At 37.0% G+C, this 17563-nt stretch overlaps 3 protein-coding genes across 7 annotated transcripts; 1 reads left to right on the top strand and 2 right to left on the bottom strand.

Moving 5' to 3' along the window:
* Positions 1-503: 503 nt before the first annotated feature.
* Positions 504-4444, top strand: LOC131774908 (uromodulin). Its single transcript, XM_066165122.1, has 5 exons — positions 504-627; positions 2777-2948; positions 3178-3311; positions 3848-4222; positions 4316-4444. Exons 1-5 carry the CDS (start codon positions 564-566, stop codon positions 4318-4320), a joined length of 750 nt encoding a protein of 249 aa, XP_066021219.1. The 5' UTR covers positions 504-563; the 3' UTR covers positions 4321-4444.
* LOC131774868 (neurotrypsin) lies at positions 4317-8096 on the bottom strand. The gene is made up of 5 exons (XM_059090952.2): positions 7958-8096; positions 7562-7643; positions 6490-6828; positions 5558-5896; positions 4317-4815 (listed from the first exon to the last, which is right to left on the bottom strand). Exons 1-5 carry the CDS (start codon positions 7976-7978, stop codon positions 4511-4513), a joined length of 1086 nt encoding a protein of 361 aa, XP_058946935.2. The 5' UTR covers positions 7979-8096; the 3' UTR covers positions 4317-4510.
* A 1060-nt stretch (positions 8097-9156) lies between these two features.
* LOC131774869 (uncharacterized) lies at positions 9157-16110 on the bottom strand. 5 transcript variants are annotated; one of them, XM_066165124.1, is made up of 5 exons: positions 16003-16110; positions 14942-15244; positions 14554-14834; positions 9802-9862; positions 9157-9276 (listed from the first exon to the last, which is right to left on the bottom strand). In XM_066165124.1, exons 2-4 carry the CDS (start codon positions 15223-15225, stop codon positions 9816-9818), a joined length of 612 nt encoding a protein of 203 aa, XP_066021221.1. In that variant the 5' UTR covers positions 15226-15244; positions 16003-16110; the 3' UTR covers positions 9157-9276; positions 9802-9815. The 5 variants fall into 5 exon arrangements, with proteins under 5 accessions (XP_066021221.1, XP_066021224.1, XP_066021223.1 ...); XM_066165127.1 differs by lacking the exons at positions 14554-14834; positions 14942-15244; positions 16003-16110 and adding exons at positions 10168-10337; positions 10476-10793; positions 11764-11801; XM_066165123.1 differs by lacking the exons at positions 9157-9276; positions 9802-9862 and adding exons at positions 13816-13943; positions 14194-14257.
* Between the last annotated feature and the right edge of the window lie 1453 nt (positions 16111-17563).

Genomic DNA, 17563 nt, shown 5'->3' with positions numbered 1-17563 from the left:
GATCACGTATAAATTTCCTTCTCTTGTTGCTTGCTGTCGATTGTTCTATTATGGACCGGAGATAGAGAAAGAACGGAACAAATCTTGTCTTGGTTTGATTCGTTCTGGCGTCTGATGATTGACATCTTCTATCATCGTTTTCAGACCGATAAAGTCCTACCAACTACGCTACAGTCTAAGATTTTGAACTTGATCGCAACTCTCGTCATAATAATGTGTCTTCGTGAAGACGTTCTCCCACATGTATGTGGCTTAAAGAAAATCGAGAGGTTGTATAAATATTGCCCAATTCTTAAACACAAACAAAGGAAAGTAACTTGAAAGCTACGTAGAATATTGAACCAGCAGCAGTAACGCCTCCTTTACATTTCAAAGCTAGTCAGTGAAAATAATCATATTTTATCAATATTGCTTGCGACAGCTGCCGAAGCGTTTATATTTACCAGCGCTGTTAATTTAAAAACCCAATCGAACACCTTCAGCTTTCTATTCTGCTTACTTCTGCGACGCTGAAAACAATGCGCTCATAAACTTGCGCTAAAACAGCTTACACTTCTACAACAATGAAATTGAAGACTTTGGCTGCAGTTGCTTTCTTGTGTCTCGAATACAGCTTAAGCTTAACAGGTTCGTGCAACATTTTACTCTTTGTGTCCTAGGTTTTGAAATTTCGAGGACATCACAATCAAGCTTAGGGTAGTAGTCGGCTTTGTTTTAAACGAACCATGAAAATCCACGTTCACAAATAAATGATGTCATGGAAAAACATGTATCGGTGAAAGATAATCCAGAGATACATTTCAAAAGAGGAACGATCTACGACATTTAGTTGGGTTTGTGAAAATTTAACGAGGCAGCTCACGCAGCAAAAAAAAAAAAAAAATAGCTAGACTCTCGTTCGAACTACTCCTCGTCGATTGCTGTAACGTTAAATCTCGCATTCAGACATTAGTTTACCGATTATACCCCTTTTCTTAGAATTCATAACATCGTTTATCGGTTATATTTCTCCGAATTTTTTGAAAACCTTAATCCGATTAGTGCATAAAATGTCTCTGTAGTTGAGAGGATGTTTCCGGTGCTTCGTGAGTATCATCAATGATAAAGAACTTGTCAATTGGATAAGTTGCGTGAAAAGAACGATCAAACTTTTCGCTGAATGAATTCCTGCCACAAAGATCTAATTGAGATCTTAGCATGTCAAATTGGAAACACGCTTCAAGTAAATACCATGTGACAGGTTAGTTCTTACACTGTAATAAGAAGATTGAGCAACTCGGTTGACTTGATGTAGACAGCGCACGTGCGTGAGGTATCAGCATTTACGTTTAAAATGATACAAGGAATAAGAGAAAGAAAACAACGATAAAAAAAGAAAATACGTTTAAAAAGTTTGATAAAGAAATGAGAAGCTAGATACCATATTAAAAGCACTATCCAACGAAGTTATTAGATGCAGATTTTCATTTGCGCAGAGAAAACATTTTTTTTTCCTGATTAATCGTAATCAGCGGGTTTGTAAGCTTTTCGAACAACTTACTACAATATCATTGGTTAACGAAATTCTCTTTGTGAACCGCATGGGTGATAGCGTGCGTTGAAGATAAAAAAAAAATATATATATGTATATATATATATGTATATATATATATATATATATATATATATATATATAAAGCATTTCCAACACTAATAGGGAAATGGGCAAAAATATGGAAAAAGCGCATCTTTTCTCCAATTGTGGAAACTAGCTTGCGTTATTAGGTCACTTTAGAGAAGTTCAGTTTTTTGGTAATTACTTTTAGTTGTCAAATCTTAACTAAACAACAGGCTTAATTATTCGGGGTCACGTCCATTTGGAGTGCTGAATGGCCCATATAATTCTTACAGCTTTTTGTTAGAAATTAACGCTGCAACCCCAATAGGTCACAGAACAGATTCATTTATTTGTAAATAGTAGCCTCTATTTGGCTTGAGATATTTTTAAGGATTTGTCCGCGGACACGACATGTATATTTCTATATAAGCTAGCAGCTTTTCCAAAAACGAAGTCTACAGGTGCAGATAATGGCCAAGGACAAATTTACGAGCATATTTTCCAGCCAAATGGAGGTTATTGCGGTCATGATCCTTCAAAAATATAGAAAAAAAATGTATGCATGTGCCCTTGTATGTATGTGTAAACACCGTAGGTGTATTTGGTTATAATATTACAGTATGTATATACTCTCGATACTTAGGTAGAACAATCTTTTTTTGCGAGCGGTTAAGTTGGTCTCTATGTTGGCTCTGAACTTGTTAATTACCCTACCATAGAAAGGCACTAAATCATCTTTTTTCATAGCCTTAGCAAGTACACATGCGAGAGTCAGTTGGGAAATTTGTAGTTCCCAATCTGCGCAACTCTCGAGACTGATGACAAAGACAGTTGTATAATATTTTCTAAGTTTTACACTTTAATGCATCGCACAATGTCAAAGTTGCAACATAAAAAGGAAATATTGATTGAAAAATATAATAAAAAAGCCCAAGGCATGATCACTTAAGGTCAGTTAACAAACACAGACAAACAAATGTACAAACAAAATAAAAATTCCTAAAAGATGCTGAACATTTATCCAGTCGAGTGGAAAGATTTCATACACTTTTCTAGTTTCACGAAAGAAATTAATGAAATCAAACGAAAGCAGGAAAGATATTGATCCCTAGCAAATGCACATATTAACTGATTTAGAAAAAAGAAACTTATGAAACATGTTTAAACTTTTCTTCACAGACGCATCTCAATTTGTCAAGGTTGGCTGTTTTAAGGACAAGAGGAGTCCAAGAGCAAGAGCTCTTCCAGAACTAATAGCAAATTATCGAGGAAATATTGATTGGAACAACACGATGGAAGTGGTCGACAAATGTGCTAAGAGAGCGAAAGAAAAGAATTATATGTATTTTGGGTAGGTAAACTAAATAGACAAACGACTCTTCAAATAACAGAGTTGCTTTAATAGTCGACAGAGAGTCAAAATTTTTTGGAAGATTTATGGAGCTTTCTAAGGATATTTTCCATTGAGAGAATTAGTAAATGTCTTGTTTTTCTGAACGCAAATATACCACCGCGTGACCTGTAGAATTAATGACAATAAAATTGTAGCTGCCACTTTTATTTTTGATTTTTTCCTTTAGTATTCAGTTTTATGGAGAATGCTGGAGTGGTGCTACTGCCCCATTAACGTATGACCGCTACGGTCGGTCTCTACATTGCACCTCTGAAGTCGGCGGCATGCACGCTAATCTAGTTTACAGATTTGTAGGAGAAGGTCAGTGGGGCTGTCTGTTTATAATTTTTTTTTTACTTTTATGTGAGTCTCCTTTCGTCATCGAACCCGTGATTGGTGGCGGTGATTCAAATTGGCCTTCTCTGTTTACATATATGTCATGATTATCTTCACCTTGCCTTCCAATCGATTATACATACATGTATAGATGGGTATGAAGAATTTTTCCGCAATGCATCGATATACTAAATGCAGTTTTCACAGGTTAACTGCTAACGGAAGAAGGTTCAGTCAGAGGGAGAAAACGGGGAGTCCGGCAAATATTTTGAAACGCCTAGTAAATAAATTCACATGAATGGCAAAATGAAACGAATTTTTGGCGAGGATTCATACGAATCTGAAAGCGAAAACTCGTGGCAAAAGAATTAGTTGGCTTTATATTTACCTAAGGTGCCTTTTTCTTAACACATAAATAATTCGAACCTGGCTTAATCTTTCAAGATAGCTAATGTTTTTTTAATCATCATTATTATTTTTTAATATAATACCACGGCATTAAACCTTCGATCTTGCCACAGAAAGCGAATGCCTCCAATATTTGCAACTTAGCACAAGGGATCGCTCCGTCGAGTCCGATCCTCCTGAGGGATTGGCAGCCATTTGTGACAATAGCCTCTCCCCACGATGGTATCGCTTCTTGCGTCCCGCTGGAGACAAAATGGCTTCTAAATGTGTTCCAACCCAAAAGTGCGGAACAGCAGTCACTGGTTGGTTAAGCTCCCCTCATCCTGAAGTAAGTGACGGTATTGTAAATGGAAAAGTTTGCTTCCATTGGCTCAATGAATGCTGTTTCCGTGATCAAGTCATCAAGGTGCGAGACTGCGGCAGGTTTTTTGTGTATAAGCTGAACAAGCCGGAAGGTTGCCCGATGCGTTTTTGCGGGAGTAATGTTGGTAAATTGAGTTTCTTTCTTTTCATTTACATTGGAACCCAAGAGTAAAACTATTTATCGCTACTAACGTAAACGTTTATTTTTTTATTCCCAGAGTAATTCCGACTGCTGATAGGAAGACTGAACAACAACGATTAAATTTAATCTTTACTAATGTTTAGGCTAGTCAATACTCAACAGCCTAAGGTTTCTAAAATACTCAATAAATAAAACGAGAAAAAAAGTTAAAGGTTTTTGTTTGACTTGTCTGCGTAAAAGTAAAAAAGTCACGTTCTGAGGCAGCGTTAGCTCAATCATAATAGCACTCTGCTCCTGCATCATTCGAGTGGTCACAATTATCAACATTTCCCCATCCAGCGTTTTCACATCTAAAGATTGAGTCTTCAGTCCCAATACACTTGACGTCGCTGAGCCATATGGGACCTGAACCTTGGCCATACTTTGGAGTGGCCCTGGCTCCGGCGTAAGCCAGCATCCGACAAAAAATTCCTGCATCAATGAGATCCCAGCCTCTGTCGCAAATTGTCCCCCACTTCCGATCATGATAAACCTCTACTCGGCCTTCACTGCGACTGTTTCCTCCCATGAGACGATCTGACATTTGAAAGACATTGATGTTAGAACAGTTCATAAAATTTAATTATCCTCCTCGTCTGTATCTCCTCCGACTGATATTTCTGTTATAGTAACAGTTGGACTGAGTTGCCAACCGTAGAGAGTTTCTAAGGCTGACTTTTCGAACGTTAGCCCATCGTCACTCTGACGCCGGTTATCAGGGGCCAATTTACAATAACAACTCAGTTAATCGAAAAAAAAAATTTTATATTCCCCAACGACGTAACGCTCCTGTTCCTTACCCCCCTTTTACTCAATTGCTTGTTTGATCTATCGAAGGTCAGGTGTTATTTTCCAAACGAGGGAGAGTCTGTTAACATATGCATATGTTCAATCTCTTTTCTCTCTGAAGAGCATTGGGACCAAGTGAAAAATAAACAGGATAAATCTTTGTCTCCCAAGAGGAATCGCACTCGAACCTTCTGACTCCGCGGCCTACACTGTACAGTGGAGCAACATGAAATTACTTGGTCAGGAAGACCAGTTTTCCTTACTTTTGTTATATTTACCTTTTATTCTTTCGTTTTCTATAGAGTCTGGGAGTTAATGAAAGCATCTGCTTGCTTTCAGGTTATAAGAGAAATCCAGGAAAGATCTTGTAGAGCTTGAACATAAAACTTCATATTCATCAAGTGAATATTGAATTGCAAATTAGATTAGAGGAATTCATAGCAAGCTTCAAGTTATTCGTGATACGATTTGAAGTGTTTTCTGTACTTACAAGGTATCCGTGGTTGGATCGAATCTGATACTGATCTGCATTTCACTCCTGCTTCTCCTGACTGTGAGCAGACGCTGTAATCTTTGTATGGACAGAAAGCAAGATTCTCCTCGTTTCCATTACACTGTACATCTCCAAGTCGCACACGACCTTTTCCTGATCTATATCTGTCATCCTGATAGGCATTTAGAGCACCTGGATAACCTAACATACGGCACACAACATCTGCATCGCGTATGTCCCATTCTTTGCCGCACACTGCGCCCCAGCTTCCTCGGTGGAAAACTTCTACTCGGCCACTTCTTGAGCTCGACCCATTTGCCAGACGCGCGTTTATTTCTGGGAGAGAAATGTTATTGTTTATATATTATATATTATTATATATTATATTATATTATTATTATCGTAAACTTCAATAATAATTAAGGTACAGATAATGGTTTCTCACCCTAACAGGAGCACGCAACCGTTGCCTCATGATTGATCTTAGACGAATAAATTTTGGGACCGTTCTGAGAAAAATTACGATTGTGTAATTGTGAAGACGGAAACCAGTGCGGCAACTTCTTAGATTTTAGAGAAAAATAAAGGTCTGAAAGTGTTTAGGACCATGTTATACGGAAATTAGTTTCCACGCTAAGACGCTCGCCCTGACATCTGGGTACTAATTTTCCAGCTTCTCTATCATCCCAGTTAATTTTTTACTTAATTTAGTTTAAATCTTACTGGTTGTAATAGTTTGGTCTGAAAGGGTGTACGTATATATTTCAATCTTGGCCTCATTCCTTTCAGAATTCCTGACACCTAATAATGTTCCAGTATAGTGAATATCTCTCTCCAGTTTATCCTAAATTTTTGCTCCGAAGATGTTGACCTCTTTAGAATAGCAATTATTTCTGTCAGTATTCTATAATTTGATAATTAAGCTGTACCTTTCACCACAAAAGCATACACGAAATTGGCCTTTCTCTCTCCAAGGCCTCTGAAGCAGTTTTTAGAGGTTCCTTGCTTGTTATAAGTAAGTTCAGCATTCTCCCCACTCCAACATTCACCATAAAACTGAATACCAAAGTAACGGAAACCCTTTGAGTTGACTCGTCGAGCACAATCCAGCACGGTTTTATTCAGATTATGCCAATCAATGTTACCACGGAAATTAGCAACCAGCTTGGGGATTGGTCGAGGTATTGCACCGCTATCCACGAAACAGCCAATTGGCCTGAATTCAGGAATCGGCGTGAGTTGCTTCGACTGAGGTTCTGAGTCGCGCACTTTGAAGGAAAAATAAGAAAATGCTTAGAACATTTTTAAGGACTGCATAATTGAAGCAAACTTATTTTATCATGCTATAACCATTATTATTATTTTTATCACTATCATTATCATTTTAATAATTATTATCATTGAGTTGTCATTATTATTATTATTGTTATCATCATTTTAATTATCATAATAATTATTATTATTATTATCATTATTACTATTATCATTGTAATCATTGCAATAACTATTATCGTCATTTTTACTGTTGTCGTTTTTAGCACTATTGCTGGTTTGTCATTTTTTTTTCATTCTTATCACTTTTATCATCATGATCCTTGTGATTGTTGCACCATCATCCTTATTACAATTTTTTTTGCCATTATTATCAGACTCGTTAATTCCACCACGGATCTCAGGCCCTCTTTCTACTGCACATAATTCTCGCCAAAGTGTGTGGACTTATCTTTGGCCCCAGAATTTTTCAATCTAAGGAAAGTTATGTTGATCATCTGTTTTTTCCCCTCTGTTTCCACTATGGTATCCAGTACTAGTGATCGGACATTGTTTCTTTGTATTTGCTAGGGTTCAGTTTGAACAGATCGGAGAGAGTGGTGCAACAGTTGCACACAGTAAAAGGTGAGATATCCGTCATGGCGGAGAATTATGATCTACGGATTTAAAAAGAAATTAACTGAAAGTGGAAAAAGAAACATTTTAAGTCAGCAAAGTATTAAAATTTACCTGCAACCTCTTGCGAATGAGAGAACGACACCAGTGCTATAGAAAGCGTTATCAACGCCTTGGACTTCACTCCGATGTTATACTAGTGGGAAATTATAGAATTATGAAATACATGCTCAACGCGAAATAAAAATGTAAACAATGGGGCAAAACAGTGCCGTCTGATTAAAGTTTTAAAAACGTGAACCTTAAACTGGAAGGCTTCTTTTCCTTGTTTTTTCAGTTTTGAGAAGAAATTGCATCTTATCGTGAACGGTTAAGCAACAACATCTGTAGGCCATCTTATCGTAATCAAATTAGTTATTTTCCAGAATAACGTCGGGCTATGGGAATCTTATTTTGATAGTTGGTATTTAATATTCTTAAATCTCGAAAGGGACACTGTAATTTCCTCACCCTCTGCTGTGACGAAGCCATGAAAGCTATAAATACACTTCGAATTCAGCTCTAAGATCCAGGAAAGAGACAATCGTCCTCACAGTAGTTAACAACAACGCACGCGCCTGAAGAGATACTTGAATTTTCAATTTCGGCAGGAAGAAGATGATATTTCTGAGGGTTTCGGAGCGTGTATTCACCTGTTAAGCAGGATGATAGGTACTTATGTCTCAAAAGAGAAAACCTGATGTTTGTCATATGACAATCTCTTGGACAATTTTACAATTGACTCGACGAAAGTAATATGGTAGATTCAACCTGAGTCAATAACGGTTACCAAATATATTTGTATTGTTTAAGCTGAAAATGCTCCTGTTTCAAAAGGAAATGAAAAAAGTAAAATGTTATCCTTGATGAAAGTCACGTTAATTTCGAAAATAAATTGATTACAAGTGGCACACGTGTATTTTTATGGTGTTCCTTTTTCGACAGAAAGGGAATGAGAAAAAAAGAAAAAATCAGAAAAAAAAGGGGAAAGGCTGTCACCCTCAGCTGCTTTCTCAGATCAAATATTGATACCATGGCAAACAATAGAATGCACCAGACTCAATAACAGCCGCTCTTTGGAGTTTACTCGAGAGGAGAGGGGGAGGAACGTGGGCTCCTTTTCCTGAACAGCGGCTGCTAGGTCCTCGCCTAAGAAAAGTGATGGGTATTTTTTTTTTTTTGAGCTTTTTCAAGAAAGTTGTTTTCACCCTTACATCGGTGTGCATATTCTTTGCACTGCTCTCGATCCTTTTCAGGAGAATTTAAGGGCTTATTTTAAGGGTATTTATTTCATTTAATCTGATGACCCTAGCGTTTGCTTAAACAGTCACACTTTAAGAAGAAATGAGATACTGGTCACTGTCAGGGGTTAAATAATTTTCATGTCTCCAATAAGACAAGCTGAAGGCTGGCCACCTGTTATTGTACGTTCACACATGCGCAGACGTTTGACCGCTGTTTTTGAAAACATACGCTCTTGCCTATCTCGTAGGTTTTATTTGGCCACCCTGGCACGCTCGCTGAATGATTTTGTCAATTTTTTTTCCATCAATTTTCATAATATATTGCTGATTAAAGAGCGGATGTATGGCGTTTACCACAGGTCATATTCGAACTTCGTACAGGTGTAGTGATAAGTAATAAGATTAACCTCAGCCTTAAGGGGAAAGTAGAGGTAACAATGCCTTTATTGTTGATGCCACGTAATATTGTTTCCCTACAATCGACATGCGTTTAAAACTTTAAAATTTCCATCTAACCCATCACCTTGCCTCTACCGCACGCCGAATCTAGAAGAGAAAGAAGAAACCCTAATATAGTTTTATTCAAAATTCTATGATTGAATTCGCCCTATTTATTTGATGAATTCTAATTAATTACTTGGTCATTTGTCCATAAAGAGAACGATTTTCGAGATATCGAAACCATGTTTCCTGTTAGCAACACGAAAGCACACTTTCGGCGTATATTTACTTTTTTACGTTTTATTATGAGCTGATTCATTTTTTTAAAGTTTGTCTTTACTTGCTTTTTATACTTTACATTCCCTTCTGTAATAGTACAACATATATAAAATCAAAGATAATAAAACAAATGCAAAGATTTCGATTATGTCGCTCTGCCGCAGAGAAGCTAAGTGAGACTTCACGACAAATTCATCATTATTTTGAGCCTGATGATACCTTTGGTCTCTGACAATGTTGTTCCTTTTTTGCGGAAAAAAATCATTTAATCGAACAGAAATCAAACTTGCAGATCAAACAACCAAAACAATCAAAATTCAAAGCAAAACAAAGAAGTGCAATAAAATTTACCTGGTTTTTGAGAATCACTCTTTGCCTGTTTCATCTGCTTGATTGTGCGTGCCTTCAATTTCTGGAAAGAAGAGTAAATATTTTGAAATCCTCGTCAATGGCTTTGTACGAGGGTAAGAGGAATTACAAAATAATTAACAATGTGAAGTTATGTAAAGCACCTTGAACATTGAATCAAAGCTGGTTTGTTCTAATGGAAGCCTTACTATCATCCCAGCTTTTTGACCCGCGATAATTTACGTTCTGTACAATGTCTTCACGTCTTACAACATTTAAACTTCTCAAGACAGTACAGCTTGTCACATTCCCCTCTAAATATTCCAGCCATGTAGTAGCCCTTTCGCTTGCACTCGCTAAGTCCTTTACCATCAAACGAGCTCCAAACATTCTCATCATAGCAATCTGCATATTTTTCTGGCAACCCCACCGGCTTACAGCATCGAGCCTCTTCGATGTTATGCAGCCAATGGTGTTTCCCTGTCCTATAAAGACCTCCCATGAAGTATCCATCAGGACAGGTTGCCCACTTGTTGGTGCTATCCAGCAAAAAAAATGAAATAAAAAATAGAAAAAGAAGAAGAAAATTAGGTAAGAATTAAAGACTTCAATGTGGCAAAAAAGTTTTGATTTTTAACCACGAAATAATACAGTCTTAACACTTCTCGCCAACTTACCCATCAAGAACTTTCCACCAATTGGCTTTCTTGCAGGATGCTGGTATGTCTTGCGCATGTACTCCGTAAGGGGCGAAACAACACTTAGCATGCTCTATGAGATAGATACCATCATTTGACCCCTTGTTATCATTCCTCCAAAGACCAGTTATGTATTGATTTTCGGAGTCACAATAAGACCATCCCTCTCGGTCAAAAGTATGCCACCAATTTGCATTCTTGCACGTCTGGCTGCAGCAGGTGTCAGCCATAAAAAAAATGATCAACAAGGAGTAAAGAACTTCCATGATGCGTCTCATATGCTCTCAGTTGACGTACCTATATATAAAAAGGCATTCTTTGTGAGAACACTTAATCGGTAGGAAACTGAATAACAATCTATTCAAGAGACAAAACTAGAGATCCTCCAGCAACGCTTTTGATTTTTTACCCCCTACTATCAATCGCCACTTGAGTAGATTACTTAGTAACTGGTTTGCATTGACGGAAAAATGTTTCTCAAGATATTGAATACATGGTGGGTTCTATACATCTGTTTCTTTTACCATGATAGAAGTCAGTAACCTTCACGTCTGAAGATAAAATTCAAGACTTGCGATGACCATTGCCGTATCACGAGCGGTGCGAAACACTCTCGTTGACTTATCGGAACTTCACACCTCATAATTCTATGCTAAGGAGTTATTTTCTTTCTAAGAATGCCAATTTCTAGCAACTCAAATGGTACTTTATGTGAGTTTAAGTAGTTAATTCATAGATTTAGCCAGCTTTAAGAGACATTCTTCGTGTGACTTCTAAACCTTCTATGAAAGAGTTCTCAAATTTAACGAGAGTACGGAAATTCAATTGATCATTTTTTGTTTTACTCCTGTCGTTAGAAGGAAAGAAGAGATCTTAATAACTTTCAGAAATGGCTCCTCAGGTGTGAGTCAAAGCCTAACATTCCTCAATTGAAATAGTTAAAGAAATAATCTCAACAGTTTATGAATTTCACACGTTTGAGATTCCAAAAGTTTTTAATTGCTGAACTTACTTTGTGCCATTTCACTTACTAATTTTTCGATTACTCACTTTGCTATTTCGCTTCGAATGAAAGAGCTCAATGTAGCCCATGCGAAATTGGCTGTCACGCGAACCTCGATATCTGTAGTTATTCTACATGTATAGAATACATGGGTCAAAATCTTGGAAAAAGTTGTGGGTGTCATGTATTATCACAGCGGATACATAGAAGCTAAGATCACAACATACGAACAATCTCGCAAATTTATGCCGAAGAGAAACCTACCTTCCAAGCTTTACTTTGATTTACACTTGGGACATTCTACGCGAAGTATTTATTGACAATTTGATTTATTTCGAACGAGAAGTAAAATTGGCAATCTCTGCGTAAATAACACTTATCTGGTTCATAATAAAAGGCAGGTGAATAAATAGAGAGCTGAAAATTTAATGAGGCTAATAAAATTTTTAATCATCATTATCAACACTGTCAAGGTTTTCTAATTAATTTTTTGAAAATAAGACAATCTGAAGCTTGTTAAAGCATCATGATTTCTCAACCGCCAAGATCCTTCTGAAAGTTAAAACGCTGGCCTAGCTCCCTTAATGATCAAACTAACTCTACTTAAGAGAGAGCGCATTTATAGCGCTTAAATGCTTTCGATTGTAATGGTCATGTAGATAAGTCGCATAGACCTGTAGAAAATGATCGTTCAAGTAATTAATGAAAACCTGAAACTAAGATAACAATCCAATACAAGTGATAAAAAATGTGACAAATCACTTGGGCTAATATATAGGTTTCTAACCTCTAAGCTGAAGAAAGTGATTAACAACGTGCCAAACTGATGATTTTAGAAAAAATTTCTTACCTACTGCTATTTTGTTACTTTTTACAGTGAGAATGGGATCATCTCGTGTCTGTTAGGGGGTACCAATTTCTAAGCTGGCAAGATCATTTGCAAAAGTAAAACGTTGTCTCGGCTCCTCTAAAAAATAAAAGCAAAGGAAAATTCTTTTATGGAAATGGAGTTACCCCAAGCATAAGGACGCATCGTGATTTCTAACCTGCAAGATTCCTCGCAGAGGTGAGACCATAGAATTATCAAAAAATTAAAATAAAATGAAATAAAGAAAGAAATGAATAAAATTATATGAAATAAAGAAATAAATAGCAGAGATTACTTACTATTGAAATTCTTCACATCTTTTAAGCTCTTCAAGACAATGTAGCAAGTCAAAATCGTCTATGCATATTCCAGCCATGAATTGCACTATGTTCGATATTGATACTTTTATACTTTGGATATTCAACAATGCTTGATAAATTGCTTTTTTTGTTATCGTAATTGTTATCGTTATTGTAGAGCACACTATCGAAGGCGAGATATCAGTCACTGCATACAAAATTTTATCTTTAGATTGAACGAAGAAATGAATAAAATGGAAATGGTTTTTACTTCGATGTCATACTAAGTGGGAAATTACAAAATCGACTTCATGAAATATATTGTCTTTCTTTTTTTTGAGAAGAAATCGCATCTCGTCGTGGATGTTTTAGCTCGACAGCGATATCAGATTCTGTTGCCAATCTTATTATCATCAAATTGGATATTTTCAGCATAACTTCGGGTTGTAGAAATGTTATCTTGATAGGTTGTATTTGAGGATCCTAAATCTCGGAAGAGACAATGGAACATGACAATCTCTTAAAAAGAATTAAACTAATTTGATGAAAGTGATACATGTTGACGAATAAGTTTGCCTTGCTCAAATTGAAACTTTTTCTTTCCTCAAAAGGAAATGAAAAGGATTAACGAAACCCTCGTAAATAGTGATAATAAATTGATTATGTTTGACATAAGTGGTGCACGTATATTTTTTATGGTGAATGAGAATGAGAATTTAAAAAAAAAGAAAAAAAAAAGCCTTCCACTTGGTTTCTTCAGATCAAATATTGATACCCTGGTAAACCAAAATGTATCACACTCGACAACAGCCGCTTTTTTGAATCCGCTCGAGAGGAGAGGGGAAAAGAGTCGGCTCATTTGCTGAACAGCGGCTGCTAGGTCCTCGCCTTACAAAAATGATTGGGTACAGGAAAAAATCGAGACTTCCCGAACATAAAGCTTTTTACTTTGTGGGTATCTGATGATCAACCTTTTGTTGCGACCGTTATCAAGAAAAATTTTTTTTTTATGAGAAGCCTGAAAGTCACCTGCTATTACAAGTTCACACATGCACAGAAGTTTGACCGCTGTATTTGAAAACACACGGCCAAGGTTATAACGTGCAGGTTTAGAAATACTTATTGTAAAACAACATTCTTACAACGAAATTTGAAGTAAAATTACGTTTATTGTTGATGCCAGGCAACACCGTTCCTATATCATAGACGTACGTTCAAAACTTTTGCGTTAACAATTTCCATCTAACCCTTCACCTAGCCTCTACCACACGCGGAATCTAGAAGAGAGAGAGGAAACCTAAATAAAATTATGTTCAGAATTCTACGATTGAGCTCGCCCTATTTATTTGAATGATTTGTCAAATTGAATTCCTTATACAATTGTTCATTCAGAAACGATTTCCATAGTTATGAGCATGACGTCACACAAAGTCTTTAACAATGTTTTTCCTCTTTTCAGAGAAAACTTCATTGTATTTAAAAAGAACCCAAAGTCAAAGCAAAAGGGATAAAATAATTAAAATTTACCTGGTTCTTCGGAATTACTCTTTGCTTTTTGTTTCATCAGCTTGCATGGGCGGGCCTTCAATAGCTAAGAAAGTAAAGGAAATGTCTTGAGCTCCACAAAATGGCTTTGCATTAGAATAAGTGAGATAAAATTCGAATTCATCAAATAGTTAACAGTGTGCAGTCATGTGTGGAGCTGCAATGGGATAATTTGACATCAAAGAAGTATGCAAGAGTGGAGCGTAGCACCTTGAACATTGGATTTAGGTTGGCTTGTATGAATAATGACTACGATACCTTGCTATCCTCCCAGCATATTCACCCACGGTAATTTCCCCACGATGATAAACCCGCTTTATGATATCATCGCGTTTTAATTACCTATCATTCGACAACATTTAAACTCCTCAAGACAGTACAGCTTGTCACAATCCCCTCTGAATATTCCAGCCATATAGTAGCCCTCTCGCTTGCACTCGCTAAGTCCTTTACCATCAAACGAACCCCAAACATTTTCAATATAGCAGTCCGCATATCTATCTGGCAAGCCTTCTGGCTTACAACATCGAGCCTCTTCGATGTTGTGCAGCCAAGGGTCGTCTCCTGTCCTGTAAAGACCTCCCATGAAGTATCCATCTGGACAGGTTGCCCACTTGTTATTGCTATCGTTAAAAAAAAAGGAGAGTGAGGTAGAAAATAAAAACTTGAAAAAGATATTAATCTCTTTAACGTAAGAATGAATGAGCCTAAAAATTCCTTGCCAAATTACCTATCAAGAACTCCCCACCAGTTGGCTGTCTTGCAGGATGCTGGTACATCTTTCATGCCGTAAGGCGCAACACAACACTTAGCATACTCTATGAGATAGATACCATCATCTGAACCTTTAGCATCATTCCTCCAAAGACCAGTCATGTATTGATTTTTGTGGTCACAATAAGACCATCCCTCTCCGTCGAAAGGAATCCACCAATTTGCAGTCGAGCACGTCTGGCTGCAGCAGGTGTCAGCCATAAAAAGGATGATCAACAAGGAGTAAATTGCGCTTTTCATATTCCCTCAGTTGACGTCCCTAAAAAAACAACAAAATATGCACACATTTTTAGAACAGACAAAATGATTAATAAGGAATCCCGCAGCAACGTCATTGATTGTTAAACCATACTATCAATCGCCGCTTATTTAGATTTCTGAACTGATCAGCCATTGACCGAAGAACATTCTTGCAAAATTGAAAACTGGGAGTTAGCGTAGGAGGAGGGGAGGGGTCAGTAATCCTCCAACTGTTTATAGGGCACTATAGACAGTTGACTGCAAGTTAACCACCAGTGAGGGAGGAGGGGGGGGTCATAAGAATATGAAAGAGCCCTATTGGGGGGATCGGATAAATTTTGTCTTGACACAGCCAAAATCTTCCGACTTCCCCAGGTGATACATGAATGACCAGAATGAAAGAGTTATTCCTCAGCTGACTTCCAAGATGATCGGTGAAAAAAAATTATCTTATTTAAAAGAGTAATGAGGCGAAAAAACACGAAGAGATGTAAATTACTTGTTCAAATGTTTTTTTCGGTCTAAGTCAAAGCCTGACTTTGTTCAGTGAGGATGGTTTTAAAATAATCGCGCCAAAAGGCGTGGATTTCACACTTGCGAACTTCTAGACATTTTAAGTTACTGAACTCCTAATCTGTCTCTGAGACTGAAGTCATTCTAAATGAAATATATCGGTCACCCTGTAGGAATTCCCTATGATGACTGCAAATACATTGATACAAGGAATAAGGGCTATATACGAACAATCTCGCGAACTTATGCCAAAGGGAAACATACCTTCCAAGCTCTGCTCCCAAGACGTTACGATCTGCACGAAGTGTAGATTTTTAATTTGATTTATATCGAACCAGGAAAGAAAGTTGGCAATCTCTGTGTAAATAACAGCTGTGAAGTTCACATGCTAAGTCAGGTGAATAAATAGCTGACAGTTAAACTAACGTTAACATGATTTTATAATTTACTTTTTGGAAATGAGACAATCTAAAGCTTGTTAAGTCATCTTGATTTATTAACTAGCAAGATCTCTCTCAAAGTTCAAACGCTGGCCTAGTTCTTTTAATTACCAAACTTAAGGGGAGAATATATTTAGAATGCTCAAATTGGTACGATTGCAATGGTTACAGAGTAGCATAAACAAACCGTCCGTGGTTATCGATCTCATGAATGAAAATAGGCGAAAAAATAAATACTTAAGCTACAATAATTAAGCCTCTAACCTTCAAGCTGAGGCAGGGGAATAACTACGTGGAAAATAATGAAAATGATTAATTTACTCCCCACTACTATCAATAAAGAGTAGGGAATCCTTGAGCATGGAGGGCATAGAAATTTCTAAGCTGGCAAGATCATTTCCTCCTTTAAAGACTAAAAGCGAGGGGAAGTGCATTAATGAGATTGGAATCATCTTAAGCATGTTGAGGCGTCGTGACTTCTAACCTTTCAAGATCCTTCGCAGAGGTGAAACGTTTTTTAAGTACCTGCAAGAACTTAAAATGAGGAAAAATTCATTCGAAATACAAATATGTACTCAAATACGAAGAAAAAAAACAAAAATTATTGTTTGCTTCTGCACTTAGCAACTCGAATCTAAAAGGGCTGAAATATCTCTACTTATAACATTGTCACCGGTAAGGATTATTATCTTATTGTATGGGGATATTCGGGGAGCTTTAGGCCTTCGCTCGTAAGGTTCAAAAGTTTATTTTAATTTCGCATCACCAAGAATGAATGAAAAACATATCAAGGCTCCTTAAAGGCTCTGTTGCAATTATACTTCATCACATGAGTGGTTTAAAAGCTAAGCAGCAATAATTTATTTCGAAATCAACGATTACCGTAGTTAAAAGGGCTTTTGGGGCAAAGGATGGTAACGCTACAAATTGTTTCTTCTAGGGACAGTGCTTCTTTATTCATAATGTATGTGAAAACGACGACAACTCAGTTCCTACGCTCTCTTTTAGACACAAGAGCGAGACGTTTTCTCTAAGGTGATTCCTCATTATTGCACGCGCACGTCCTCTACTGCGCATAAAATAACGTAATCAGGCGAATAAGTGCACGCACATTCCGAGAACACGGAATTTTTTAATTGTTTAATTATTCAATCAATGGACCAGGTAAAGAGGAACGATTGTCTTTAGCTCTTGAACGAGCACGGTGACCTATATACATATATTTTTTTGTTTTGTTTTTGTTTTGTTTTGTTTTTTTTTTGGCATAATTTGGTGTACAATTTAAACCCCCCTCCCCCCTTTAAATTGGGGAAATCACTGCAACGGTGGCTGATATTTCCCGTTAAGAATAAGCAGCGGGAGAAACAAATAAAGTTTTTACTGTG

Source organism: Pocillopora verrucosa, chromosome 4 (assembly GCF_036669915.1).
Source record: "Pocillopora verrucosa isolate sample1 chromosome 4, ASM3666991v2, whole genome shotgun sequence".
Taxonomy (NCBI): Eukaryota; Metazoa; Cnidaria; class Anthozoa; order Scleractinia; family Pocilloporidae; genus Pocillopora; species Pocillopora verrucosa.
This window is presented reverse-complemented; position numbering and strand designations above follow the sequence as displayed.

Excerpts from the sequence above, each read along its gene's own strand:
- LOC131774908 (XM_066165122.1), top strand. The coding sequence starts at position 564 with ATGAAATTGAAGACTTTGGCTGCAGTTGCTTTCTTGTGTCTCGAATAC. Across the intron at positions 628-2,776 it reads ATACAGCTTAAGCTTAACAG|ACGCATCTCAATTTGTCAAG; the intron begins GTTCGTGCAACA and ends TTTTCTTCACAG. Across the intron at positions 2,949-3,177 it reads AAGAATTATATGTATTTTGG|TATTCAGTTTTATGGAGAAT; the intron begins GTAGGTAAACTA and ends TTTTTCCTTTAG.
- LOC131774868 (XM_059090952.2), bottom strand. The coding sequence starts at position 7,978 with ATGGCTTCGTCACAGCAGAGG. Across the intron at positions 7,644-7,957 it reads TGGCTTCGTCACAGCAGAGG|TATAACATCGGAGTGAAGTC; the intron begins GTGAGGAAATTA and ends ATTTCCCACTAG. Across the intron at positions 4,816-5,557 it reads GATCCAACCACGGATACCTT|ATCGTCTCATGGGAGGAAAC; the intron begins GTAAGTACAGAA and ends TTCAAATGTCAG.
- LOC131774869 (XM_066165123.1), bottom strand. The coding sequence starts at position 15,225 with ATGAAAAGCGCAATTTACTCCTTGTTGATCATCCTTTTTATGGCTGAC. Across the intron at positions 14,835-14,941 it reads TGGTGGGGAGTTCTTGATAG|CAATAACAAGTGGGCAACCT; the intron begins GTAATTTGGCAA and ends TTTTAACGATAG. Across the intron at positions 14,258-14,553 it reads TAAATGTTGTCGAATGATAG|CTATTGAAGGCCCGCCCATG; the intron begins GTAATTAAAACG and ends TTACTTTCTTAG.